The sequence below is a fragment of the Puma concolor genome, chromosome E4 (assembly GCF_028749965.1).
Source record: "Puma concolor isolate L17-30 chromosome E4, mPumCon1.1.hap2, whole genome shotgun sequence".
Taxonomy (NCBI): domain Eukaryota; kingdom Metazoa; phylum Chordata; class Mammalia; order Carnivora; family Felidae; genus Puma; species Puma concolor.
Genome location: NC_141683.1, coordinates 5,446,247 through 5,471,592, shown reverse-complemented (window position 1 = coordinate 5,471,592; position 25,346 = coordinate 5,446,247). Strand labels below are relative to the sequence as shown.

At 51.2% G+C, this 25,346-nt stretch overlaps 1 protein-coding gene across 3 annotated transcripts; it reads left to right on the top strand.

Moving 5' to 3' along the window:
* On the top strand, positions 1-25,346 carry F11R (F11 receptor). 3 transcript variants are annotated; one of them, XM_086694565.1, is made up of 10 exons: positions 1-159; positions 20,527-20,595; positions 20,762-20,869; positions 21,056-21,202; positions 21,513-21,715; positions 22,107-22,209; positions 22,347-22,454; positions 22,673-22,685; positions 23,017-23,065; positions 23,199-25,346. In XM_086694565.1, the coding sequence occupies exons 1-10, from the start codon at positions 99-101 to the stop codon at positions 23,232-23,234; spliced, it is 897 nt and encodes a 298-aa protein (XP_086550691.1). In that variant the 5' UTR covers positions 1-98; the 3' UTR covers positions 23,235-25,346. The 3 variants fall into 3 exon arrangements, 2 of the variants coding, with proteins under 2 accessions (XP_086550691.1, XP_086550690.1); XR_015246371.1 differs by lacking the exon at positions 22,347-22,454 and adding an exon at positions 22,503-22,573 and having other exon boundaries at positions 2-159; positions 22,673-23,065; XM_086694564.1 differs by lacking the exons at positions 22,347-22,454; positions 22,673-22,685; positions 23,017-23,065; positions 23,199-25,346 and adding an exon at positions 22,503-22,574 and having other exon boundaries at positions 2-159.

Below are 25,346 nucleotides of genomic sequence, written 5' to 3'. Positions count from 1 at the left end.
CGACCTGGCGGCTGAGTTTAGTCCGCGGGCGGCTGCGGGGGAATCTCTGACTCGGTCCGGGGCTGCAGCGGCCGCGTCGCGTCGGGGTCCTGATCGCCATGGGGACCGAGGCGAGAGCCGGGAGGAGACAGCTGCTCGTCTTCACGTCGGTCGTCCTGAGTAAGTTCCCGGAGTTTCGGGAGGAATCGGTGGGTCGGGTCAGACGTTGGAGGGAGGCGCTCCCCACGCCCCTCGCCCGCGGCAGGAGAGGCGTTGGGAAACCCGCCGGCCTCACCCAGCGAGTTGCCTTTCCACCCCTGGCCCTTCCCTGTTTCCCCTCCACCCCCCCCCCCCCCGGCCGGTGGCCGGCTCCCCTCCCCCACCCCCTGCCCCGGCACCCACCGGGAGGGGGTGGCCCCGCTTTTCACAGCCTCACTTGCCGGCGAGGGCCCTGCACGCCTCTGCCCAGGCGCACCCCTCCGCCCGCGCCGGGGCGGGCCATCCTGCCCCGCAACGCGCACCCGACACCCGCGCCCACCCCGGGAGAAGCCCCGAGCCCCGCACCCCTGACTCCTTTGGCCCCTGGGTGGTCTGCTCCTGAAGGGTCGGCAGGGCAGACCTGCTGGAGGTGAGGTGGGGTGGGAAACCACCGGGAGAAGTGTCTGGGTGCAAAGTCCGAAGAAGAAATCAATTCGAAATCCGAACTTTCTCAGAACACAGCACTTCAAGTTCCTTTCTGGAGTAGCTACCTTGAGAGCCCTTGGTGGCTGTTGTTGACCGAGGGACTATTCCTAGGGGAAGGAGCTGCCTGTCGGTTGGCTGGAGGCTTCTCAGAGCCAGGGCTCTGCCCTCCCCCTGGCCGCCTCTGAGAGTTTTTGTTTCCTTTGTAAACTCCCTTTCCTGTGGAACAATGAGACTCACTTGCTGGGGCTTGCCTCCGTCCAGAGATAGGTTTGGGCCTATGGGCCGGGCTGCGTGGATGCCTTGGGCCCTAGTTCAGGCGACCCGTGTCAGCAGCTGGACGTGATCCGCCAGGGTCTTGAGGGTCTGTGCCTCTGTGGGTCGTGGTGCGGGTATGCGATCTGTGGGGGGCTCTTCGTTGGTCCCTTGAAGAACGAAGCTTTAGGAAGGGAGAAGGGAACGAACAATCAAAAACAAAAATCAGCATCGGTGGTTATACGGCGGTTCACTTTGCCCAGTTGCGAAGCGTGGAAATAGGTTCCCTGCCCTTGGACGGATGGATGGACAATTTCTTTGTCCCTCATCACAAAAACATAAAAGCCCTTGGGGTGCACTGGACCAGAGGCAAGTCTAACCCTCGCCCTATTGTACAGAGAAGGAAACAGGTCCAGAGAGGGGAAATGACTTTTCCAGATGGATGGAAGGACCTGGGAATGGCACCAAAATCTCCTGAGTCCCTTTCCGTTTCCCACTCCCGGGTCCGCGTCTCAAGCACCCTGTGGCACGGGAACCGCGACCTCAAACATCAGCCTGGGATATAACACTCCCGGGTCCACCCTCTTACCTTTTCAGTTCCCTAGAGTCTCTCACTTGTCTTCTTCATTCTATGCCTCCATTTGCCTTTTGGCCTCAGTTTCCAGTCTTTTCCTACTCTCCAGCTTTTTCATTTCTGCCTGGGACTGCTTGTGACACCCATGGCCGGTTCTGTGTGGGGCTCCTACTGGTACTCGGCCTCATGCTGCGCCAGTGCTCCCTTCCCCAGACCCAGAAGTTTCTCAGCGCTGACTCTATTTGTGACAGAGTGTGTCGGGTTCACAAGCTTGCTGGAGCCACATTCTTCTTCCTCTTCTTCTTCCCTTTTCTCTCTTCCTACTGTTGTGCGTCGTGACAGCCCCCAGTAATCGCGTACTGGCACTGAAAGAATTGTAGTAGCACCGTCCTGAGCTTGGGGACGTCCTCCAGTCTCTTCAGGGATTCAGATGGTTCGCAGGGAACCTGATGTGATGTTGCATCAGCGTGACAGGACTGTGGGTCCTGGGAAGTAACGTGTCCAGGGGATGGGGGAACCGACCATGTCACATTAAAATTTTTTTTTTTTTTTACATTTATTTTTGAGGGACAGAGAGAGATAGAGCATGAGCAGGGGAGGAGCAGAGAGAGAGGGAGACGCAGAATCCCAAGCAGGCTCCAGGCTCTGGCCTGTCAGCACAGAGCCTGATGTGGGGCTCGAACCCACGAACTGCGAGATCATGACCTGAGCCAAAGTCGGACGCTTAACCCGCTGAGCCACCCAGGCACTCCATTAAAGGCTGTTTTTTGGGTGTCTGGCCTGTCCTGTGACCCTGGGATGTCTGCATCGTATGTGGGTGCCCACATGCTCTCTCTTCCATCAGGGCTGCTGCCCATCAGAGAGGAAGAAGAAAAAGGGCAGGATATTCTCCAAGTCAAGCAAAGGTCCAGCCCCAGCCCGGGTAGCTCAGTGGAGAGGAAGGCCCGGGCTGTTGGCCAGGAATGGGAGCCCAAATACTGAGGGAACTGGGCCTGGGGAAAAGCCAACCAGTGATGGAGAACACGGTCTCCCTCTCCCTGGGGAACCTGCACTTAGAAGTTTCCAGCCATCTCCCAAGCAGGGAGAGGCATTTCTGCTTAGCAGGGTCCTGTGTGACGAGGATGGCTTCTGGTGTCACCACGGGGAAGAAAGGGGAACCTGGGCTGGAACCCTGGTCCTTCCTCCTCACCCCTCCTTGAGGGTGGTGTCCCCACCGAGCCGTTCCCGGAGGGAGGGGCTGCTGGCCCTGTGTCTGGGTCCGCCTGTGAGCGCTGGTGTTCTCCAGGGACAGTTCCCTCCCAAGCCCTTCCAGCTTTACTGTTGAGCTTCACTTCTCCTTTCCCCTCCCTCTGCCTGCCAGTTGCTACTCCCAGGAACGAATTGTTCCCTGGAAACCTGAAGCCTAGTGGCTGATGGCAGCAGGAACTAGGAACTAGGAAATGAGCGGGCATGGGATTCCAGTGTCTCTGCCTCAGTCTTCACCTCCAGGCCCCAGGACACTTTCACTTCACCATGTTTCTGTCTGGTTTCTTTCACTGGTTTGCCAGGGGTCTCCGGCCTGGTTTTGGTTTGGGTGGAGCTCCTGCAACGAAAAGGAACAGGTTAATACATTGTTTGAGAATCAGAAGGATGTAGAAGGTTCAGTCCAGGCCCCCCCCCCCCCCCCCCCGGATTCTTATGTCTCTTTCCAGTGTTTTGTTACACAGGCACAATTACATATAAATATGTATTTGTTTCTGCCCTTTCTTACACCAAATGAGGCACACTACAGATTTTCTACTACATCAGGCCCCTCGTTTGATTCGCTTTGGGATACCCTGGAGATCTTTTCCTTTTGGGTGCCGTGGCCTTGGTCATTAGGACCCACCCTCCCCACCCCCCCAAGTCCACCGGGTCGAGGGCCACGTGTTCTGCGGACACTGGCACCCTTGCTCAGAGATAGGTTTAAAACCTACACACGTTTTGTGTGGCCGCAAATGGAAATGGTGGGCCTGGTTTATCGCCTCTGTTAGCATCGAGGAGAGGAGACCTTGGGGACCTCCCGACTCAGACGAGCTTCCTTTGCCGCGGTCCAGGAAAGATGTGGATGACGGCCCGTCAGATGTCATTGTGGACGAGGGTGCGGCGTTGTGAGGGGGCTGGGGGTGGGGGGGAAGCCGCGTGAGTGGACGTGCGCTGGGCTTTGCCAGGCGTTGAAAACTCAGAGTTCATCTGTCTGGGACTCCCTGATAAGCAGGGTTTCTGTCTAAAGTCCGGCTGTGGTATTTGTTTTGCAATGTGGGGATAGGACAGGAGGAAGCAGCTGGCCGACCGGGAAGTGTGATGCCAGGCCCCCGGAGCGAGCAGCCCTGGGTGGGCGGGCACGGCCTTGTCATGGGGAGATGGGTGGGGGAGGGGAGGAGCCCAGCAGGTAGAACTGGGAATGCTGCCGAGCGAGGTCAGGAGGGAGCCTTCCAGTGAGAGCTCTCCTGTCCCAGACTGCCCGCTCCACCTTCTGCCCTCCTGAGGGCCCACCGGGCCAGCCACTGACGTCACTCTAAGCGCAGCCAGGAAGGGCTGTTTAGACTTAGCCCAGCCTGTCGGGCTCACAGAGCCTTCCTCTTGCCCCTGCATTCCTTATCCGTCCTACCCTAACCCCCAGGAACGAGTTCCGTCTCTACAGGGTGGCCGGTGGGGAGGAAAGGGCAAACCGGGGGTGGAAGCCCTAGGGCCAGGTCCTGATGGTGTATTGCTTTGTCAAGTTCATTTGTTAATCTGGTGAACATTGGTGTCCACCGTGTTCCAGCCCTGTGCTGGAGAGTAGGGACAAAGCAGAGACCACATCTGCTATCTGGAAGTTCTGAGGCGATGGGGTGCCTGGGGGGCTCCGTCGGTTGAGCGTCCGACTTCGGCTCAGGTCATGATCTCGCGGTCCGTGAGTTTGAGCCCCGCGTCGGGCTGTGGGCTGACAGCTCCGAGCCCAGAGCCTGCTTCGGGTTCTGTGTCTCCCCGTCTCTGCCCCTCCCTCACTTGTGCGCCCTCTGTCTCTCTCTCTCTCAAAAATAAGTAAACATTAGGGGCGCCTGGGTGGCGCAGTCGGTTAAGCGTCCGACTTCAGCCAGGTCACGATCTCGCGGTCCGTGAGTTCGAGCCCCGCGTCGGGCTCTGGGCTGATGGCTCAGAGCCTGGAGCCTGTTTCTGATTCTGTGTCTCCCTCTCTCTCTGCCCCTCCCCCGTTCATGCTCTGTCTCTCTCTGTCCCAAAAAAATAAATAAACGTTAAAAAAAAAAATTAAAAAAAAAAAGTAAACATTAAAAAAATTTAAAAAAAGTTCTTAGGAGAGCTGGGGGTATTGGAAACAATTGGCTCACATCAGGAAACCCGGGAGTAACCTTTTTGGAGGTGAGGGCTCCCCCTCATTCTCCAGCTCCTGTCCCCCCCCCCCCCCCCCCCCCCCATGGACCTCATATGCCTGGAGGCGAAGATCGGAGGAATTCTTAGAGAAGACCAGAGAGACTGGCTGGCTGGCTGGTTTCCGTCCTTTTTCTTCCTTTTATTAAAAAAAAAAAAAAAAAAAAAAAAAGAATTCAAACAAACTCATGGCAGAAAAGCAACTTAAGGAACATTCTAATGGACAGGATGTGTAGAGGAAACAAAGTTTTCTTTCTTTCTTTCTTTTTAAGTTTATTTATTTATTTTGAGAGGGTGGGGAGAGGCAAAGAGGGAGAGAAAATCCCGAGCAGGCTCTGCCACCAACAGCACAGAGCCCGAGGCAGGGCCTGATCTCTCCAACCCTGAGATCATGACCTGAGCCGAAATCAAGAGTCAGATGCTTAACCGACCGAACCACCCAGGCGCCCTCAAAGTTTTCTTAATAAAGTAGTCGAAGGAGGGGCGCCTGGGTGGCTCAGTCGGCTGAGCGTCTGACTTCGGCTCAGGTCGTCAGGTCATGATCTCGTGGTTCACGAGTTCGAGCCCCGCATCAGACTCAGTGCTGACAGCTCAGAGCCCGGAGCCTGCTTCGCATTCTGTGTCTCCCTCTCTCTCTGCTCCTCCCCTGCTCACACTCTGTCTCTCTCTCTCAAACATAAATAAAGATTAAAAAAAATAATAAAAAAAATAAAGTAGTAGAAGGAAGTAGCTTTTCTGTGGTGGATTTGGTCTACATGTACAGGGATGCTTGCTGGCTTCTGTTAGCTGGAAGCCTCCGCCCTCTGTGACCACCTAGTCCTCACAGCGTGCTTCAGTTAGGGGTCATGGAGCATCTTCGCTGGCAAGGCACCGTGCTAGGAGCTGGGGACCTACAGATTCTCTCCTCCAGGAACTACAGGCGTAGACTGACAAGAGGGTGCCAGTGGCTGCACTCAAAGTACAAAATGGGGAGCATAAAAGGGAAGAGATCACTTTTTCAAAACAATAAATTTTTATTAAGAAACAATAGGGGTGCCTGGGTGGCTCGGTTGAGCGTCCGACTTCGGCTCGGGTCATGATCTCACAGTTCATGAGTTCGAGCCCCACATCGGGCTCTGTGCGGACAGCTCTGAGCCTGGAGCCTGCTTCAGATTCTGTGTCTCCCTCTCTCTCTGCCTTTCTTTCTCTCTCAAAAATAAGTAAACATTAAGAAAATATACATATATACTTCTTAAAAAAGAAGAGAGAGACACAATATGTGCTCAGTGTAGAAAAATGGGAAAACAGGAATATAGAGAAAAGAAAATCACACGTAGGCCTATTATCAAGAGATAAATACTGTTGGTGTTTAATTGTAGTCTTTCCTTTATGAATAATGTGGTATCTGTATATATTTAAGCAAAATATGCTTTAAACAAAATCCATTGTATCGTATTCTACTGTATGGCTGTGTCATAATGAACTGTTCACCTATTGTTGGACTTTGAGGTTTTCTTTTTCTTTGCTGTGCTAAATAACATGAAATTGTTCCATCTTTTTTTTTTTTTTTTTTTTAAATTTTTTTTTTTTCAACGTTTATTTATTTTTGGGACACAGAGAGACAGAGCATGAACGGGGGAGGGGCAGAGAGAGAGGGAGACACAGAATCGGAAACAGGCTCCAGGCTCTGAGCCATCAGCCCAGAGCCCGACGCGGGGCTCGAACTCACGGACCGTGAGATCTTGACCTGGCTGAAGTCGGACGCTTAACCAACTGCGCCACCCAGGCGCCCCGAAATTGTTCCATCTTTAAGCTTAACTCTTGAGTGTTTTCTTAGGCTACATTCCTAGAAGTTGAGGAAGATTAATTTTGACTGGGAAAAGTCATAGTGGGTCAAGGGGCATTTGAAAAGGATCTTGAAGGACGAGTAGACTTTTCTTGCTTGTCTGACGGAGATGCTCTGTAGCATCATAGTTTATTATTATGATTATGATTATTATTTTGAGTTTTAATGATTATTTAGTTTTGACAGAGACAGAGCGCGAGCAAGGGAGGGGCAGAGAGAGGAGACACAATCCGAAGCAGGCTCCAGGCTCCGAGCTGTCAGCACAGTGCCCAATGCGAGGTTCAAACTTATGACCTGTGAGATCATGACTTGAGCTGAAGTTGGATGCTTAACTGACTGAAGCACCCAGGCGCCCCTGTATTATTATTATTTTTTAATGTTTATTTATTTTTGAGAGAGAGAGAGAGTGAGCGGGGAAGGGGCAGAGAGAGAGGGAGACAGAGGATCTGAAGCGTGCTCTGTGCTGTAAGAGCGGAGCCCAATGCAGGGCTCAAACCCATGAACCATGAGATCATGACCTGAGCCAACTAACTGACTGAGCCCCGGTAGTATCATGGTTTTAGAGCCTCGGAATTAGGCAGACTTGGGTTAAGATGCCCTTCCCACCATGGAGCACCTGGCTGGCTCAGTTGGTAGAGCATCCGACTCTTGATCTCCAGGTTGTGACTTTGAGCCCCATGTTGGGCGTAGAGATTACTTAAAAAAAACCAAACAAACAACAAGATTCCCTTTCTACTTTGCTGCTTATAGCTGTGTGATTTGGAGCAGCTGTTCTAAGCTCAGTGTTCTCATCTGGAACATGGGATGGTGACAATAGAACTTGTGTCTCATGGGGTTTTTGCAATTAGAATCTAAGGAGACAATGCATATGGCACCCACCTTCATGGGAGGGCTCACTGTGTCATTTCTCCCATTACACTCCATTGGTCGAAGCAGTCACAAGACAGTGCCCAGATTCAAGAGGAGGAAACCTAGAATCCACTTCAGTCACAATGTAAGAAAACCAGGTGGGATGAGATAGATCCGTGCGTCTGCTTCTGGAAAATAATAATTTGCCACGGTTGTTTTATTATTCAGATACATAGTGATTTTCTTTTCTTTTTTTTTTTTTTTTTAATTTTTTTTTTCAACGTTTTTTTATTTATTTATGGGACAGAGAGAGACAGAGCATGAACGGGGGAGGGGCAGAGAGAGAGGGAGACACAGAATCGGAAACAGGCTCCAGGCTCCGAGCCATCAGCCCAGAGCCTGACGCGGGGCTCGAACTCACGGACCGTGAGATCGTGACCTGGCCGAAGTTGGACGCTCTGTCTCCCTCTCTCTCAAAAATAAATAAACGTTAGAAAAAATTAAGGTTTTGTTTAATCAACGTTTTTGCCTCTCCTTTTTGGCTTTGTTTCTTCTTCTCTCCTTCTTGTGATCTGATTTTCTTTTCCCCCTTTTTCATCCCCCTTCCCCCGTATTTTTCTCTAAATTAAAACACTTAATCCCGTGCTTGCTGATTACACAGCTATAGAACATAGAGAAGAAAAGCTGCCTGCGGTCTCAGGTGATATGCACTGTCTAGTGCTTGGAATCTATTCTTAGAGATTTTGTTATGCATATACTCGGATTGTTTTTATTATTTATAAATATAGGGTCATATTCTACCTATTGCTTGTACATTTTGGACATACTTCTGATCTACTTTGACCTTTGAGATGGCAATATGTATTTCTTACATAGTTTTTGATAATGTATCATACTGGAGCCAGATTACCAGGGTTAGACTCCTACTCTGCCACCTATTAGCTTTGTACTTGAGCAAATTACTTAATTTACGTGCCCCAGTGAACTCATCTGGAAGATGAGAGCAACAGTAGTGTTTATTTCATGGCATCATGGCAAGGATCAAATGAATTAATCCCGTAAAGGGCTCAGAAGAGTCCTGCCATGTGGTAAGTATTCGAGAAACGCTAACTGCTAATATTATTTTATTCTTGCTCCTATTTTATTCATTTGGTCGTGTTCAGTAATATGTGCCTAGAATTTAGATATGATTACAGTCGACCCTTGAACGACGCATGCGTTTTGGGGTCTCAACCCCATGGAGTTGAAAATCTGTGCAGGGGAGCCTGGGTGGCTCAGTCGGTTGAGCAGCTGACTTCGGCTCAGGTCGTGATCTCGAGGTTCATGAGTTTGAGCCCCGTGTATCGAGCTCTGTGCTGACAGCTCCGAGCCTGGAGCCTGCTTCGGATTCTGTGTCTCTCTCTATCTTCTGCCCCTCTCCTGCTCACTCTCTGTCTTCTCTCTCTCTCTCTCTCCTAAAAATAGATATACATTTTAAAAAAAGAAAGAAAGAAAACCAGTGCATAACTCTTTGACTCCCGAAAAACTAGTAACCTACTATTGACTGAAAACCTTACTGATAACATAAATAGCTGATGAACACATATTTTGTTATATGTATTATATAGTATGTTCTTACAATAAATTAAGCTAGAGAAAAAAAGTTAAGATCGTAAGAGACGATACATTTACAATACTGTACTGTATTAGAAAAATTTTGTGTATAACGAGACCCGTGAAGTTCAAACTTGTGTCATTCAAAGGTCAACTGTAATCGAAAGTATAGGACAAGTCTCATAAAAAGGTTTTCAGGAGTTCTGTTGATTCTTTCCTTTTAGTTATTTATTTTTCTTGTTGACATAGCATTATATTAGTTTCAGATACACATCATAATGATTCCATATTTCTATAGATGATAAAATAATTACCACAGTAAATCTAGTTAACATTCATCCCCATACATAGTTACAGAATTGTTTTTTCTTGTGATGGAAACTTTTCAAGATCTACTCTCTTAGCAACTTTCAGAGATATAATAGTGTTATTTAAAAAAAAATTTTTGGGGCGCCTGGGTGGCGCAGTCGGTTAAGCGTCCGACTTCAGCCAGGTCACGATCTCGCGGTCCGTGAGTTCGAGCCCCGCGTCGGGCTCTGGGCTGATGGCTCGGAGCCTGGAGCCTGTTTCCGATGCTGTGTCTGCCTCTCTCTCTGCCCCTCCCCCGTTCAAGCTCTGTCTCTCTCTGTCCCCAAAATAAATAAACGTTGAAAAAAAAAATTAAAAAAAAATAAAAAAATAAAAAAATAAAAAAAAATTTTTGACGTCTATTTACTTTCGAGAGAGAGAGAGAACCGAGCACAACAGGGCGGGGCATAGAGAGAGGGAGACACAGAATTGGAAGCAGACTCCAGGCTCTGAGCTGTCAGCACAGAGCCCGATGTGGGGGCTCAAACCCATGAACCGCGAGATCATGACCTGAGCCCAAGTTGGATGCTCAACTGACTGAGCCACCCGGGCGCCCTGCAATATAGCGTTATTAACTGTAGTCACTATGCCGTACATTACGTCTCCATGACCTACTTACTTTATAACTGAAAGTTTGTAACCTTCGACCCCCATCAACCATTTTGCCACCCCTCATCCCCCACCTCTGGGAACCACCAATCTGTTCTCTGTATCCACAAGCTTAGTTTTGTTTTTAATTTAGATCCCACATATAAGTGAGGTCCTATGGTATTTGTCTTTCCATGTCTGACTTATTTCATGCAGCGTAATGGCCTCAAGGTCTACCCACGTTAACACAAATGGCAAGGTTTCATTCTTCTTTACGGCTGAATAATAAACTGTTACATGTGTGGACCACATATCCTTTATCCATTCATCGATGGACACCTAGGTTGTTTTCATATCTTGGCTATTGTAAATAACACTGCAATGAACATGGGGTGCATATATCTTTCGTAAGCAGTGGTTTTCTTTTCTTCAGATAGACACCCAGGAGTGGAATTGCTGGATCATACGGTATTTCTATTTTTAATTTCTCAAGGACTGCCCATACTATTTTCCATAGTGGCTACAGCAGTTTACGTTCCCAGTAGCATGCACAAGGGTTCTCTTTCCTCTATCCTTGCCAGTGCGTGTTACTTCTTGTCTCTGATAATAACGCGTGGTGAGATTTCATTTTGGTTTTGATTTGCATTTCCCTGATGATTAGCGATGTTGAACAGCTTTTCATGTACCTGCTGGCCATCTGGATGTCTTCTTTGGAAAAACATCTATATGGATCCTCTGCCCAGTTTTTAATTGGATTGCGTTTTGTTCTTGTTGTTGCTTTACTAGTGAGTTGTGAGTTCTTTGTATGTTCTCAACTTTCGTGGATATGAATCCCTTATTAGATTAAGTGATTTGCAGATATTTTCTCCCATTCAGTAGGCGGCCTTTTCATTCTGTTGATGGTTTTCTTTGCAGGGCAGAACGTTGATTCTTCCATTGTGTGGAAATGTCATCATAATTACCTAAGTCAAGGCTGTAGTTACAGGGGATTCAGCCAGAATGTTCACTGCTGATGTCCAGCTGAGACCTTTCTATTCATCGGCCTGGGCCATGGTCACGACGACGTATCACGGACAGACAGGGATGGGGAGAGTGAGGGTGGGGGCTTAAACAACAGTGACTGATTTTCTTACAGTTCTAGAGGCTTGACGTTCAAGACCACTGCGGTGTTAGGGTTGGTTTCCTCTGGAGGCTCTCTCTTTGGCTTGCAGGCAGCCACTCTGTCCCTGGTTGTCCTCTGTATGAGCACCTTGGTGTCTCTTTGTATAAAGGACACCAGTCACACTGGATTAGGGCGTGTCATACGGGCCTTATTTTAATGTAATTGTCTTGTGACAGGCCTTGTCTTCAGACACAGTCACATTTTTTTTAAGCTTCTTTATTTTGAGAGAGAGAGAGCCTGAGTGCAAGCATGTGAGTGAGCATGAACAGGGGAGGGGCAGAGACAATTCCAAGCAGGCTTCACTTTGTAGCGCAGAGCCCGATGCAGGGCTCGAACTCAGAACCCAAAAACTGAGATCATGACCTGAGCTGAAACCAATAGCTTGGTGGCTTGACCGACTGAGACGCCCAGGCGCCCCGATACGGTCACATTTTGAGGTACCAGGGATTCAAGCTTTCACATAGGAGCTGAGGGAACACCATTTGGTCCATGACAACCGTAAACCGCGTTGAAGATACCTTTGCAGTGAGAGCAATGCCCTACCTGGCTAAGGCCTCTTCCCCAGCTGACTTGAACCTGCTTGGAGTTCCCTGTTGTGGTCATGAAGACAGTGGGGATTTTTGTTGTTGTCGTTGTTTATTTTTATTAAAAAAAATTTTTGTTTTTACATTTATTTATTTTTGAGAAACAGAGAGCGTGAGCAGGGGAGGGGCAGAGAGAGAGGGAGACACAGAATCCGAAGCAGGCTCCAGGCTCCGAGCTGTCAGCACAGAGCCCGAAGCGGGACTCGAACTCACAGACTGTGAGATCATGACCTGAGCCGAGGTCGGACGCTCAACCGACTGAGCCACCCAGGCGCCCCCAGTGGGGATGTTTTAAATGGATTCACATCCTTCCCCCACTTCGTGCTGCTGGTTTAGACCTTGCATCAGAAAACCTCCTGCAACTTCCTCTTTTGTCTCTGCACACCTCCCTGGATGCAGGAAAGCAGTCTGTAAGCACTGCAACGCACACAGAGAAACGAGTCCCTCGGGGCGCCTGGGTGGCTCAGTCGGCTCAGGTCATGATCTCACCGTTCATGAGTTCAAGCGCCGCATGGGGCTCTGCACTGACAGTGCAGAACCTACTCGAGATTCTCTGTTTCCCTTTCTCTTCCCCTCCCTCATGTGTACTCTCTCTCTCAAAAAAAATTAATAAACTTAAAAAAAAATTAGTGCCTGTTGCAAAATGCCAGCTGGAAATTGCTCACGTGCAGAGTACTCCGATTGTATTACAAAACTATGAAGCAAATTTAAGAACACTTAATTTGGGGGGCGCCTGGCTGCTCAGTCAGTGGAGCATGTGACTCTTGCTTGGGGCTGTGAATTCAAACCCCATGTTGGGTGTAGAGATTACTTAAAAATAAAAAACATCGTGGGGTGCCTGGGTGGCTCAGTCGGTTAAGTGTCCAACTTCGGCTCAGGTTGTGATCTCACAGTTCGTGAGTTCCAGCCCCACACTGGGTTCTGTGCTGACAGCTCAGAGCCTGGAGCCTGCTTCGGATTCTGTGTCTCCCTCTCTCCCTGCCCCTCCCTTGCTCACGCTCTCTCTGTCTCTCAGAAATAAATAAATGTTAAAAAAAAATTTTTTTTAAATAAAAAAGATCTTGGGGCGCCTGGGTGGCTCAGTCGGTTGGGCGTCTGACTTCAGCTCAGGTCATGATCTCACAGTTGGTGGGTTTGAGCTCTGCTTCGAGCTCTACGCTGACAGCTCAGAGCCTGGAACCTGCTTTGGATTCTGTGTCTCCCTCTCTCTCTGCCCCTCCCATGCTCATGCTCTGTCTCACTCTGTCTCTCAATAATAAAATAAACGTAAAAAAAAAATTTTTTTTAATCTTTAAAAAAACCCACAATTCTTAGGGTGCCTGGGTGGTTTAGTAGGTTAAGGGTCCCATTCCTGGTTTTGGCTCAGGTCATAATCTCACGGTTCATGAGTTTGAGGCCCACACCAGACTCCACGCTGACAGTGTGGAGCCTGCTCTGGATTCACTCTCTCTCTTCCTCTCTCTCTCTCAAAAATAAACTAAAAAAAAAAAAAAAAAAACCAAAAACACAAAACACTTAATTTTTCTGTTCTGAAACTAAGGTTTTACAAAAAGATTGATGGAATAGTCATTCCCCCCCCCCCCCCGAAAGTAGAATAGTTTCTTAAACTTTTAAAAAAGATTGAGCTTTGGATCAAATTTGTTTTTTTCCTCATTTGGGCGTGCCCCATCTGCCAGTGTGAAAACTGGGGTTATCTTTGTAGATGAACCTTAACAGTAGATGTTATGGTGAATGGTCTGCCATGACCTAATTCGTTAAAGGCTCCGTGTTGTTCAATGTCAACTTGTACCAGGCATTCTGCTGAGCGCGGAGTACTCAGAATAATAAATAACACATGGTCCCTGTTCCCTGGGGGGTTTACTGTCTGCTAGGGGAGACTTATGTGCACAGATGACGTCATCATAACGTGGGAAGTACTTCACCCGTGTGTTGCATGGGGTAGTTCAAGCCTCCGGAAGAGGTCTGAAGCTGGCTCTGGTAGGATCGGGGGTTGGTAGCTCATTTCCTGGAAAATAACGTGGATGAATAGCTGACCAGAGGGAGAAAGAGGGGAAAGGGTGTTCTACAAAGCTGGAACGGCAGGAGCAAAGCAGACGTTGTGAAATGGCTCTTTGCTGGGAATTTTAAGTCCTCTGTACTGCTAGAGGGGGAAACACGGCAAGAGCAGACAGGCTTTCAGAGGGTCCAGTACTGCTGGGCCTCTGCCTTGATGAAGAATTTGGTGTTTTTTTTTTTTTTTTATTGTTTATTTTGAGGGTGAGGGGTGTGGCGGGGGGGGGGGGGGAAGGAGAGAGAATCCCAAGCAGACTCTGTGCTCTCAGTGCAGAGCCCAACGTGGGCTCGATCCTATGAACCATGAGATCATGACCTGAGCCGAAATCAAGAGTCAGGTGCCTAACTGGCCGAGCCACCCAGGCGCCCCCAAGACGTTGAATTTTATCTGAGAGGCAATGTCGAATCCTTGAAAGCTTGAAGCAAGTGTCAGATTGGCATTTTTAGGAAGGCTGTGTGGCGGATTGGAGCAGAGCACGGCCCCAGGAATTGCCTGGATTGGAATCTGCACCAGCACTTTGCTGCTCGGGGCCTCAGTTTCCCCGTGTAGAAAATAGAGATGATGATGGGGCGCCTGGGTGGCGCAGTCAGTTAAGCGTCCGACTCCAGCCAGGTCATGATCTCGCAGTCCGTGAGTTCGAGCCCCGTGTCGGGCTCTGTGCTGACCGCTCAGAGCCCGGAGCCTGTTTCAGATTCTGTGTCTCTCTCTCTCTGCCCCTCCCCCGTTCATGCTCTGTCTCTCTCTGTCTCAAAAATAAACGTTAGGGGCGCCTGGGTGGCGCAGTCGGTTAAGCGTCCGACTTCAGCCAGGTCACGATCTCGCGGTCCGTGAGTTCGAGCCCCGCGTCGGGCTCTGGGCTGATGGCTCAGAGCCTGGAGCCTGTTTCCGATTCTGTGTCTCCCTCTCTCTCTCTGCCCCTCCCCCGTTCATGCTCTGTCTCTCTCTGTCCCAAAAAATAAATAAACGTTGAAAAAAAACAAATTAAAAAAAAAAAGAAAATAGAGATGATGGTAATAAACAGTATCGCCCCCCTCCCAAGGTGGCAGGGATGAAGAGACAGACCATGTAATATGCTTGCAGCACTGCCTGGCACAGAGTAAGTGCTCAGTAAATACTAGCCCTTCCTCCGGCCCTGGGATGGAGGGTGGATCTGAATGGGTTAAGATTAAATGAGGCAGAGACACCCAAGTGTGCTTGAAAGACGAGTTGTGGTTCGTCAGACGATGATGGTGCTAAGAAGTGACGGTCAAAGTTTGAGGGAGACTTGGGAGGGGACGATGCCAATGCTTGCTCTTTGAGGAGGGGAGACGTGGTGGCTGCTGGAAGGCTTCCAGTTTGACTGATGATGACGGATGGAATACATGGGAATACACCGTGACACCACCGACCTGGGGGAGGAGGAGGAGGAGGGAGCGGGCGGCAGATGGGGAGGGGTGTGGGGACTCCGGTGACGAGGGCAGGAGGCTTCTCCACCTGGAGCCTGCAGCTCAGGTGGGAGGCGGGGACTGGAGGGGGCCGCGTGTGGGTGCAGATGAGTTTTGGGGTGGTGTTCGAGATTTCCTGGAGAGAACGTGGAGAGGAGAAAAGGCCCAGGATAGAATGCTGGGGAGCACTCATATTAAGGGATCCACAGAGGAAGCATGGTTCAAGGGAGAGAATGAGAAAACTCGTCAGTGGTGGGGATGACCAGAAGGGCGGCACGCAGAAAGCAAGGGGCGGTGTGACTGCTGAGGAACGGAGTGGTCGGCGGGGCCAGGCCTCTTACAGGGGCCCCTGAAGGGAACTGAAAAAGCCAATTGTGGCTGTCCTTAATTCTAAGACTACTTCAATGTTTTGGAAATTGGGATGCGACGTACAGCTTAACTATACATTTAATATGATGTCCCCACCCCCCAAGGAGCTGTTATTAAATCGCTGTTCTGTCGTATAATCAGGGCATCCTAGAGTTGAGGAGCGAATGACTGGGGATCTTAGTAAAAGCAATTTTCATTCCAAGGTGAGAGCCAAAGACATATTGCGGTAGGTGGGGCGGTGATTGTGTTGGGCTGGAAACTGTGTGTAGACGCCTTCTTTGAAGAAGTTTGCAGAGGAAGGGCACCCGGGTGGCTCATGTTAAGCGTCTGACTTTGGCTCAGGTCGTGATCTCAAGTTCCATGAGTTTGAGCCCCTCAACGGGTGAGCATGAGCCTCAGGTGAGCCCCCCTTGTCTGTCTGTCTGTGTCTCTCTGTCTTTCTGCCCCTCACTCGCTTGTGCCCTCTCTCTAAAACAAACAAACAAACAAACAAACAAATAAATAAAAGTTTGCAGAGGAAGGGAGGAGAGGAGTCCCTCTAGAGAGGTGTGCGAGATTGAGTGCAGGTTTTCTGTACACGAAAGGGTCCAAAATCTGTTGATGCCTTTGACTTTGTGGCTTTTCTTACTGCGAACTTGTAGTAAATTAAGGATCGTGGTGAAAGGGTGAACTTTCCTTCTATTTTGGTTTACTGTGTGTGTCATTGAGCCAAGTATAGGTCTGGGGGGTGGGGGGATGAGGAGGCAAGGGAAATACAACATAGATGAAGGCCATGGGCAAGAGCCTGGGTGTCCTGATGGAGATGGGGTGCAGTGAGGGGAAGCCCTCCGCTCTGCTGGTCTACCTGGGAAGGTTCTAGAGAAGAGTTAGCTTTTCCACGACAATTGCAATGATAGAGGAGAGGTGGTTTGGTGGGCTGGAACATAAGCATTTTTCAGGCAGTGTTTATATTTATTTATATGTCTTATTGAAGAAAGTTTTATTTATTTATTTTTTTTATTTTTTATTTTTTCAACGTTTATTTATTTTTGGGACAGAGAGAGACAGAGCATGAACGGGAGAGGGTCAGAGAGAGAGGGAGACACAGAATCGGAAACAGGCTCCAGGCTCTGAGCCGTCAGCCCAGAGCCTGACGCGGGGCTCGAACTCACGGACCGCGAGATCGTGACCTGGCTGAAGTCGGACGCTTAACCGACTGCGCCACCCAGGTGCCCCTGAAGAAAGTTTTAAAGTCAACAATTAAGTGTGTGGAGAAGAACCTATGGGCAGATGATGATGATGATAATAATAATAATAATAATAATAATAAGATATAATAGTTGTTTGCTGCTTCCTGTTGTAAAGCACTTTATTTGTATTAGCTTGTTTAACTCAACCACAGCCCTTTGATGTAGAAACTGTTATTATCCCCACTTTACAGATGGGTGAACTGAGGTTCAAAGCGACTAAGGTAGCTTGCCCAGTCACACAGCCTAGTAGGTACCGGAGCTGGGATTTGAATCAGGCAGCTTGGTTCCAGAGGCTTATTCAGGGGCGAGGTGGGAGGGGGTGGGGGGAGGCATGGACCACGGTGGCAGAGGTGTCCCACGGTGAGGAGGGAGCACTGGTGAGGCTGAGTATGACACATGCGGCGATTCACAGGCACAATAGAGTGAGAGTGTTGACAGGCCACAGACAGTCAGCTGCAGTCCTGCCTCCGAGGGAGGTGGGATGTCATTGAGGGGCAGGCCCTATGTTTTGTTTTATTATTATTTTATTATTTATTTATTTATTTATTTATTTAATTTATTATTTATTATTTTTATTATTTATATTTTATTTTATTTTATTTTTATTATTATACGTTTATTTTTCACAGAGAGAGAGCAAGAGAGTGAGTGCGAGAGGGGAAGAGAGGGGGGCAGACAGAGGATCCAAAGTGGGCTCTGTGCTTACAGCAGAGATCCCAACACGGGGCTCGAACTCGTGAACTGTGAGATCGTGACCTTAGCCGAAGTCGGATGCTTAACCCACTGAGCCACTCAGGCGAGTGTTTTAAACCAGAGCCCGTGTTTTAAACCAGAGAAGCCTGGTTTAAAGCCTAGCCAATGGAGGTCAGGACACTGAGGAGCTGGGGAGGACGTGTGTGTGTGTGTGTGTGTGTGTGTGTGTGTGTATATGTGTGTGTGTGGTTCCTGAATGTTTTAGATCCGGAGGTCTGAGAGGTCTCAAAAGAACTTTAGCTGACGTCAGAAGTGATGCGGAAACAATCACCAAATTCCTGTGCTGTCATTTCTTTTTTGGCGGCCCTTTATTTCAAACGCTAGTTTTTAGTGTAATTAGAAGCTCTTCCTGATTTGGGTCATGTCATAGGTTGGGTTCTAAGGAAGCTGACTCTGAGATGTCCTTTATCGTGCCAGGACATTTATTACGGAGGGCTCTTGGGGTCCACAGCTCGGGAAGGGCAGGGGAGTGAAAAGAAGCGGGGTTGGGCAGAGGGAGAATTCGGGCTGCAGAGTAGCTTCAACCTATTCCCCAGGGAGCTTTACGGGGTGGGAATAGCCTTTCAGCGTTGTTCTGAGCTGGGGGGGGGGGGGGGTGGTGGTGGTGGTGTGGGGGCATTGGGGCAGTAGACCTGGGGTTCCCTAGGGCTTCCCTCCTCTCATTCAGTGATGAGGCATTGGATGCCAGCTGCCCCTGTCCCTGCCCGGGTGGACCGCATGCCCCCGGGCCCCGCAGTGTTCCGGCTGTTGTCCCCGAAAGGGCTGATAGGCTGAGGGCTTTGATTTGGCAGAAGTCCCAGAGGCTGGATGACAACAAGTCAGTCCTTCATTCCTGAAGAGAGATCTCGTTCGAGCATCGCACTGCACATCACGGGTAGCAAATTGTAAAGTGTGAGGATCTTAAAAAACAAGTGCCCATCGTTGAAGCAGAGAAAGCTGATCCGGGCGAAAATCAAAGCATTTCATTCTCCACGTTTCCCCCCTCACAGCTGAGTAAGAGACTCCCGTGGGCTCAGTTTTCAACTTAGGAAGGGCTATCTGGTTTAAGTTTCTTACGTGTTATTATATTTGATTATACATTTGACATTAAAATGTAATGCCAAATGCACACATATAAAGTAATATTAGTATAAATAACTCACAGATAAAAGAATGGCATTTTATTACATAGTCTGCCCCCCATTAAGCCACGGCCTCTCTGAGAAACCTCATGGTTTATAAAAGTCTGACATAATAAGAGGGAAATGGGGGTGTAGGGGGAACCTGTGTTTTCCTCTCAGCTCTGCCATTTCATAGCTATGAAAACTTGGGGCTAGATGCAGAACTTTTTTTAGACACTTAATTTTCTCATCTGTAAAGTGGGAGAGAGAATACGTACCTGGACGGAGTCACAATGTTGTGTCAGATAGATATAAATGTATGTATAAAAGTCCTCGTTAGACATTAACGTCCCCAAACCCCCCACAAAAACCCTAAAGGACTTGAGCGAACATCTAGTCCAAAAACCTTTCGTGTTCTGGGTGAGAAGAGGGCGCTTCAGAGGTCACGAGACCGTATTCAGTTATGCGAGTGATTACGTAAAGGAAAAATGTGCTTGCAGTTATCTAAGGAAGACGGGACTCTTAGGGATATAAGGAAAGCCCAGGTGGTGAATTTGAACTTGGAAAACATGGACGGGAGTGAGTGTCCAAGGGCAGGTGTATAGCAGAGCCCGGCTGTCTGAGCCCAGGCCCTGGTGCCTAGTTTGGAATGCTGGACCCTCCAGCGACCCTGTCGTGCAATCAGCCTCGTCTCTGTGCCCCCAGCACATGCCACCCCTTCTTTTCCTTCTCCACTGGGCACGAGGAGATCTCGTCTCTAGATCTAGGAGAGGATCTAGCCCAGTTCCGGTCCTGACCCCAGCTCAGACCCAGCTGCGTGATCTTTTTTTTTTTTTTTTTTTTCAACATTTTTTATTTATTTTTGGGACAGAGAGAGACAGAGCATGAATGGGGGAGGGGCAGAGAGAGAGGGAGACACAGAATCGGAAACAGGCTCCAGGCTCCGAGCCATCAGCCCAGAGCCTGACGCGGGGCTCGAACTCACGGACCGCGAGATCGTGACCTGGCTGAAGTCGGACACTTAACCGACTGCACCACCCAGGCGCCCCTACCAGCTGCGTGATCTTAGGCACGATTCTTTACATCTCATGGGCTTGGTTCCTCATGTAAAACTGGGATAATAACACCTGTCCTGCTGATCTGTCATGCTGGTTTTGAGGATCAAACAGCGTAATGTGGGTGAAAACACTTTAAAAAGCACAAAATGCCCTACAAATGTTGAGTATTGTTATTATCCTCATTACTGCTCCTCCCCTGCCTCCTTGCGTCCCTCCCTGCCCCCTGCGCCCCCCCCCCCCCCCCCCCCCCCCCCCCCCCCGCCTCCCTCCCTGCCTCCTTGCCTGCCTGACCCACCTCCCTTGCCTCCAGCTTTGCTGGCTTCCTGCCAGGAGTGTCTGACAAGTGACTGCAATTAATTATTTGTTGAGAAGCTTTCTCTGAACCATGAAAAGTCATTTGGGAAGCTGTTCCTGGACTACTAGGAATCTAATTAGATTATTGGGAGTTGCAGAGGGAAAAATAAAAAAATGAAAGACATTACATCTGAGAGAAATATTTTTTTTTCCATTGATAATGGAAGTATTGGCCTGCGATTGTGGCAAAAAGCATTTGAAGGTATTGAGGATATTGGTGAGGAGGCGTGAGACCCAGGAGGAGCCTGGATCTCCTGAGTCTCTTCACCTTGGAGAAGCCACGGGAAGGGCCTCAGGAGCTCCTTCAGCTGGGCCGCCCTGGCGTCCCCTCCTGATGGCCCACCCCTCTCCTCCTCAGGCTCCCTGGCGTTGGGCAGGGGCGCAGTGTATACTTCTGAGCGCGATGTCAGAGTTCCTGAGGACAAACGTGAGTCGTGGGCGGCTGTGCAGGGGGGGTGGGGCGGAGGGGGGGAAGCAGGTGCTCCTGGGGCCTGGAGGGCGGGCAGCGCAGAGCCGCCGACCCAGTTTGGGGCCCTTCTCCTTCTCCGTTTGCCGCCGCTCCTTCGTCCCGCTCACTTTTGCGCTGCCCACAGCCGCCAAGTTGTCCTGCTCCTACTCGGGCTTCTCCAACCCCCGCGTGGAGTGGAAGTTCGCCCATGGTGACATCACCAGCCTCGTTTGTTATAAAAACAAGATCACGGGTGAGTTGCCCCAGCTCCTCCCCGGTGGCCTAGGTTGTGGAGGGGTCGACGGGGTGGACCCCCGGGGGAGAGGAGCACCCTGGGGCCCAGGTCCCGCGGACTCTTCCGCGGCCTGCCCTGCCACCACCCAGCTTCTCGTGGCCCTGCAGCGCACTCAGCCGGCCGCCCCTTCCTCTCTCCTGGTAGCCTCCTATGCAGACCGAGTCACCTTCTCGCACAGTGGCATCACTTTCCATTCGGTGACCCGGAAAGACACGGGGACGTACACTTGCATGGTCTCTGACGATGGCGGCAACACGTACGGGGAGGTCAGCGTCCAGCTCACTGTGCTTGGTATGTGCCCCACGCGTTTTGTGTGTGGGTTTGGCATTCATTGCTTCCCAGGTCCTCAAGGGGCTTTGCCGAGCTTTGGAGCTCACTGATGGCCAGGGCGCTGGGGGGGGGGGGGGGGGGGAGTGGGGGGGCTTCAGTCTCTGTGCTGCAGAGGCGACGAGCCCCGCCCCTCCCCCTCCCCCCTCCCACAGTGGGAAGCAGAGGGCCTGGTAAGGGATGGAGGCTGGAGCTGACCTATGGGGTTGTCTTCCGCTTGGCCTCTAGGCGGCGCTGTCTGAACTTGTGCTGGGCCCCTTCTGTCCCTTCGCAGTGCCTCCATCCAAGCCCACGGTCCACATCCCCTCCTCTGCCACCATCGGGAGTCGGGCAGTGCTGACCTGCTCAGAGAAGGATGGCTCCCCCCCTTCTGAGTACTACTGGTTCAAGGACGGGGTCCGGATGCCTTTGGAGCCCAAGGGCAACCGCGCCTTCAGCAACTCTTCCTACAGCCTGAATGAAAAGACAGGGGAGCTGGTAGGGATGGGGTGGTGCGGAAGGGTATGGGGGGAGGGCAGGGCCAAAGAGCCCTGGCAGGTGGGGAAGACAAGCAGCAAGATGAGCTTGGCGTTAGGGTCGGAAGACTAAAGATGGGGGCTTGGACGCTTCTCAGGATGAGGGTGTCATAAAGTGCGCTGTTGTTGAATTCGTCTGCCGTGCACCCGAAACCCCAGTGCAACAGCGTATGTCCACGATACTGCAATTTAAAAACGAGGATGGGGGGGGGGTGCTCCTGTAGAGCCTGCGGCTCTTGGTGTCGGGGGTCGTGAGTTCGATCGCCGCGTCGGGCGTAGAGCTTACTGACAAAACACCAGAAGTAGGTGCTTGGCTTCTGTCGACAGGAGGCCAACCGATTTCCTCCCTTCAGGTCTTCGATCCCGTGTCAGCCTGGGATACGGGCGAGTACACCTGTGAGGCGCGGAACGGGTACGGGATGCCCATGAGGTCAGAGGCTGTGCGCATGGAAGCCGGTGAGCAAGGCTCTAGCAGGGGCTTGAGCTCGGGCCTGGGGTGGGGCCCGGGGTCTGCTTTCCACCCTGGCTTTGGTGGTGTTGTCAGTCACGTGAGTGAGCCCTCAGAGGACTGACCTCTCGTTTGTGTCTCACAGCGGAGTTGAATGTGGGGGGCATTGTGGCAGCTGTCCTTGTCACACTCATTCTCCTTGGATTCTTGATTTTGGGCATCTGGTTCGCCTATAGACGAGGCTACTTTGACAGTAAGTACTTGCCCTCAACGGCTCTCCTTTGTATCGTCCCCATTCCAGGGCACGGTCCTTGGGTGCCATCTGAGTACTGACCTGATAGTGAGCCCACGTGTGCAGGGGTTCTCTCCCGGGTGAGCACCAGTGACCTATGAGTGCCATTCCCCCCAGCCTTCTGCGCCCGGCCGGCCCCTATCCCGCTGACGCTCACGGTCCCCTTTCTTCTTTTTCAGGAACAAAGAAAGGGTGAGTGAGCCACCTGTTGTCCTGGGAGGTCTCCAAAGGAGGTTGAGAACAAGGATGTGTGTGGTTCGAAGCGGAGACGGGCCCCGGGGGGAGGGGCTGGAGGCAGAGGCCAGCCACCCTGGTTGGGTGGCCATTTGTGTGTCTACCTCTCCCCGTTCCCTGTGACCTTGCACTCGTCGGGTCTCCCTCCACCCACCCCTCCCTACTGAGAGCTCTGTGCTTCCGTGAAGTTCTCGGTCGAGCCTCTAACGTTGGCCAGCAGAGGTTAAAGAGAGCACGGGTTGGGGGGGGGGGGGTTGCTGAGCGTCTCCGTCTTCTGGCTTGTCCGCAGGACCTCGAGTAAGAAGGTGATTTACAGCCAGCCCGCTGCCCGCAGTGAAGTGAGTGTGCTCCCCGGGGACCGGGAGGGTCTCCCTGCGGGAGTGAGGGGCTCCTCCCCTGTGTTTACAGGTTCAGGAGCTCATCAGCTAAACAAGAGTGTACAGGGTTGATTTGGGCGTTTTATTTCTCCAGGGGGAATTCAGGCAGACCTCGTCATTCCTGGTGTGACCCTGGTCCGACTCATCTCCTGTCCTCCGTGCTTGCCTTCTTCCGGTGCTACCAGACTCCGGCCCATGGCGTCTGTAGTTTCACAGGGTCCCTTACGCGTCTTCTAGCCCCCACAGGGGTCCCCACGTTTATCTTAGTTAGGATGTGGTTGTGTACGCTTTCCCCCTGCATCCCGCCCTTCCTTTCCCGCCATTGCCCAGTGGCCCGGGACTTGTTTGAAAGCTTTCGTCCCCCATCCCTACGAGGGATCAGGGAACAGCCCTGAGCGTCACGCCCCTTGACTTCCCTTCCCAGAACGCGGCAACAGTGGCGAGGCACTCGATAACCCCTGTGTGGCGGCGGCCCCCCCACCCCGAGTAGGGATCTGGAGTTTGGTCCCTGGGCCCTTTCCTCCCGTGGTGAGGAGGGACCCACTGTTCCAGAGTGGGGACTGGAGACCGAGCCACCGAAGAGGTTGTGGGGTGACAACACCAAGTCTCTCCCGCCCCTGCAGCCCACTCCACTTTCTTCTGTCTTCCCACGGGAAGTGCCCCCGAGACCCTCTTGCACCGGCCTGAATGCAGAAAGACACCATCTGTGTCTGTCGAAAGAAACCGGAGCTTTGTTATGGAGACCATGGTGGTGGTGGGGGGGGGGGGGCTCTCAGGGGACACTGAGCGGAAGGGTTTTAAAACCCCTGATCTAAAGAAAAGGAAGCTGGCGCTGGGAGCTCCGACCATCACCCTTCCCTTGGCTGGAACAACTGGATGGACCCTTTTAAGATGCGTCTGCAGGGCTGTGCGGATGTGCGCACTGGTCGTAGCTCTTTGCTGTGGGGTGTGTGCGTGTGTGCGCGTGCGTGTGCGTGTGTGCGTGCGCGCGCGCGTGCACATTCGCGCGCTCGGTCCTAGCTCTCTGCTGAAATGCGGTGTGTGTCCAGGGGCGTCTTCGCTCTTTGGTGAGACTGTTGGTGTGTGTTTGGATGTAGCCGGATGTTGCTGGTTTGTCAAAGCCTCTCGTCGCGGGAAGTTGGGGAAATGAAGTTCCTGGGCTCCTTTGTACAAACAGGAAGGCGCCTGAAACCCTGCTTCCCAACAACCTGGGTTGGTCCTGGCCCCCTGTCCCACCCCTTCCTGGCTCCCGTCTCAAGGCAGAGCTTCTGAGCTTGGGACCCTCACTCCGGGGCCCTCTGGCGGCGGGAGGAGTGCCCTCTGCTGCGGGAGCACACCCGGAGGAAGCCGATTCTGTGCCCTGGGGTTCTCCCTGGTCTGGTCCACTGAGGGGAGAAAGTGCCCACCCTCCCCTCCCCCCTCTGCCAACCAGATGCATCGAAAGACTTCTCTAAGGAGAACAGACTGCCCCAGAGCAGTACAGCAACCATTGCTTCACTGGAGCGGAGTTGGGGGCTGGGGTGCTGTTTAGAGGAAAGGTAATTTGAGACCAGGTGGCAAGGCCATCCGCGTGTGAGTGATGGGAAGGTAGGCCTGCCTGACGTTGCTTTCCTTTGGGCGTCTGGACAGCCCTTTTTGCCCTTAAATTTCTGTTTCCCCCTCTACAGTAGTCGCCCGGTCTATTAACGAGCGAGAGGGCGAACACGGGGGTCTTCAAGGGTTGATTTTGCTTAACTTCCTTCTGTGGGGGACACTAAGCCCCACTTTGCCAGGTTTTATTCCCTGATCTGGAAACCCCTGACAGAATTGAGTTTTCTATCGAGAATCCAAGAGGAAAAACAAGCCTAGCCAAACCATCGGTTAAGGGTGATGGGCCAATAAAAAAAGAGCTTTTTCAGATGGAGATAAAATTTAATTAAACAGTAAAAGCAGAGATGATGAAATGGTTCAGTAAGAAAGAGATTTTTAAAGCGTGTTTCAGCCTCCTGGTTGGGAGACGGGGTGGGAGGGACGCGGAGACAAGGCCACAGGGAAGCAGAGGTGACTCATTGTCCCATCAGGTCTGAGGTGAGTGGTTCCTCACCGTCTCGGTCACTTGTGATGAACAGAAGTCATGCGTGACCAGCCTTGGAAGTCACCTCTCCAGCTTACCACAGTCCCCTTGAGTTGGAAAACACCCTGCCTGCTTTCATTTCGAAATGTCAAGGCTAATTTTGTAATAAATGTTTATTTTTCACATTGA

Bases quoted from the DNA above. Each gene is read 5' to 3' on its own strand.
- F11R (XM_086694565.1), top strand. From the start codon at position 99: ATGGGGACCGAGGCGAGAGCCGGGAGGAGACAGCTGCTCGTCTTCACG. The intron at 22,210-22,346 runs GTGAGCAAGGCT...TGTGTCTCACAG, and splicing joins GGCTGTGCGCATGGAAGCCG to CGGAGTTGAATGTGGGGGGC. The intron at 23,066-23,198 runs GTGAGTGTGCTC...TTATTTCTCCAG, and splicing joins AGCCCGCTGCCCGCAGTGAA to GGGGAATTCAGGCAGACCTC.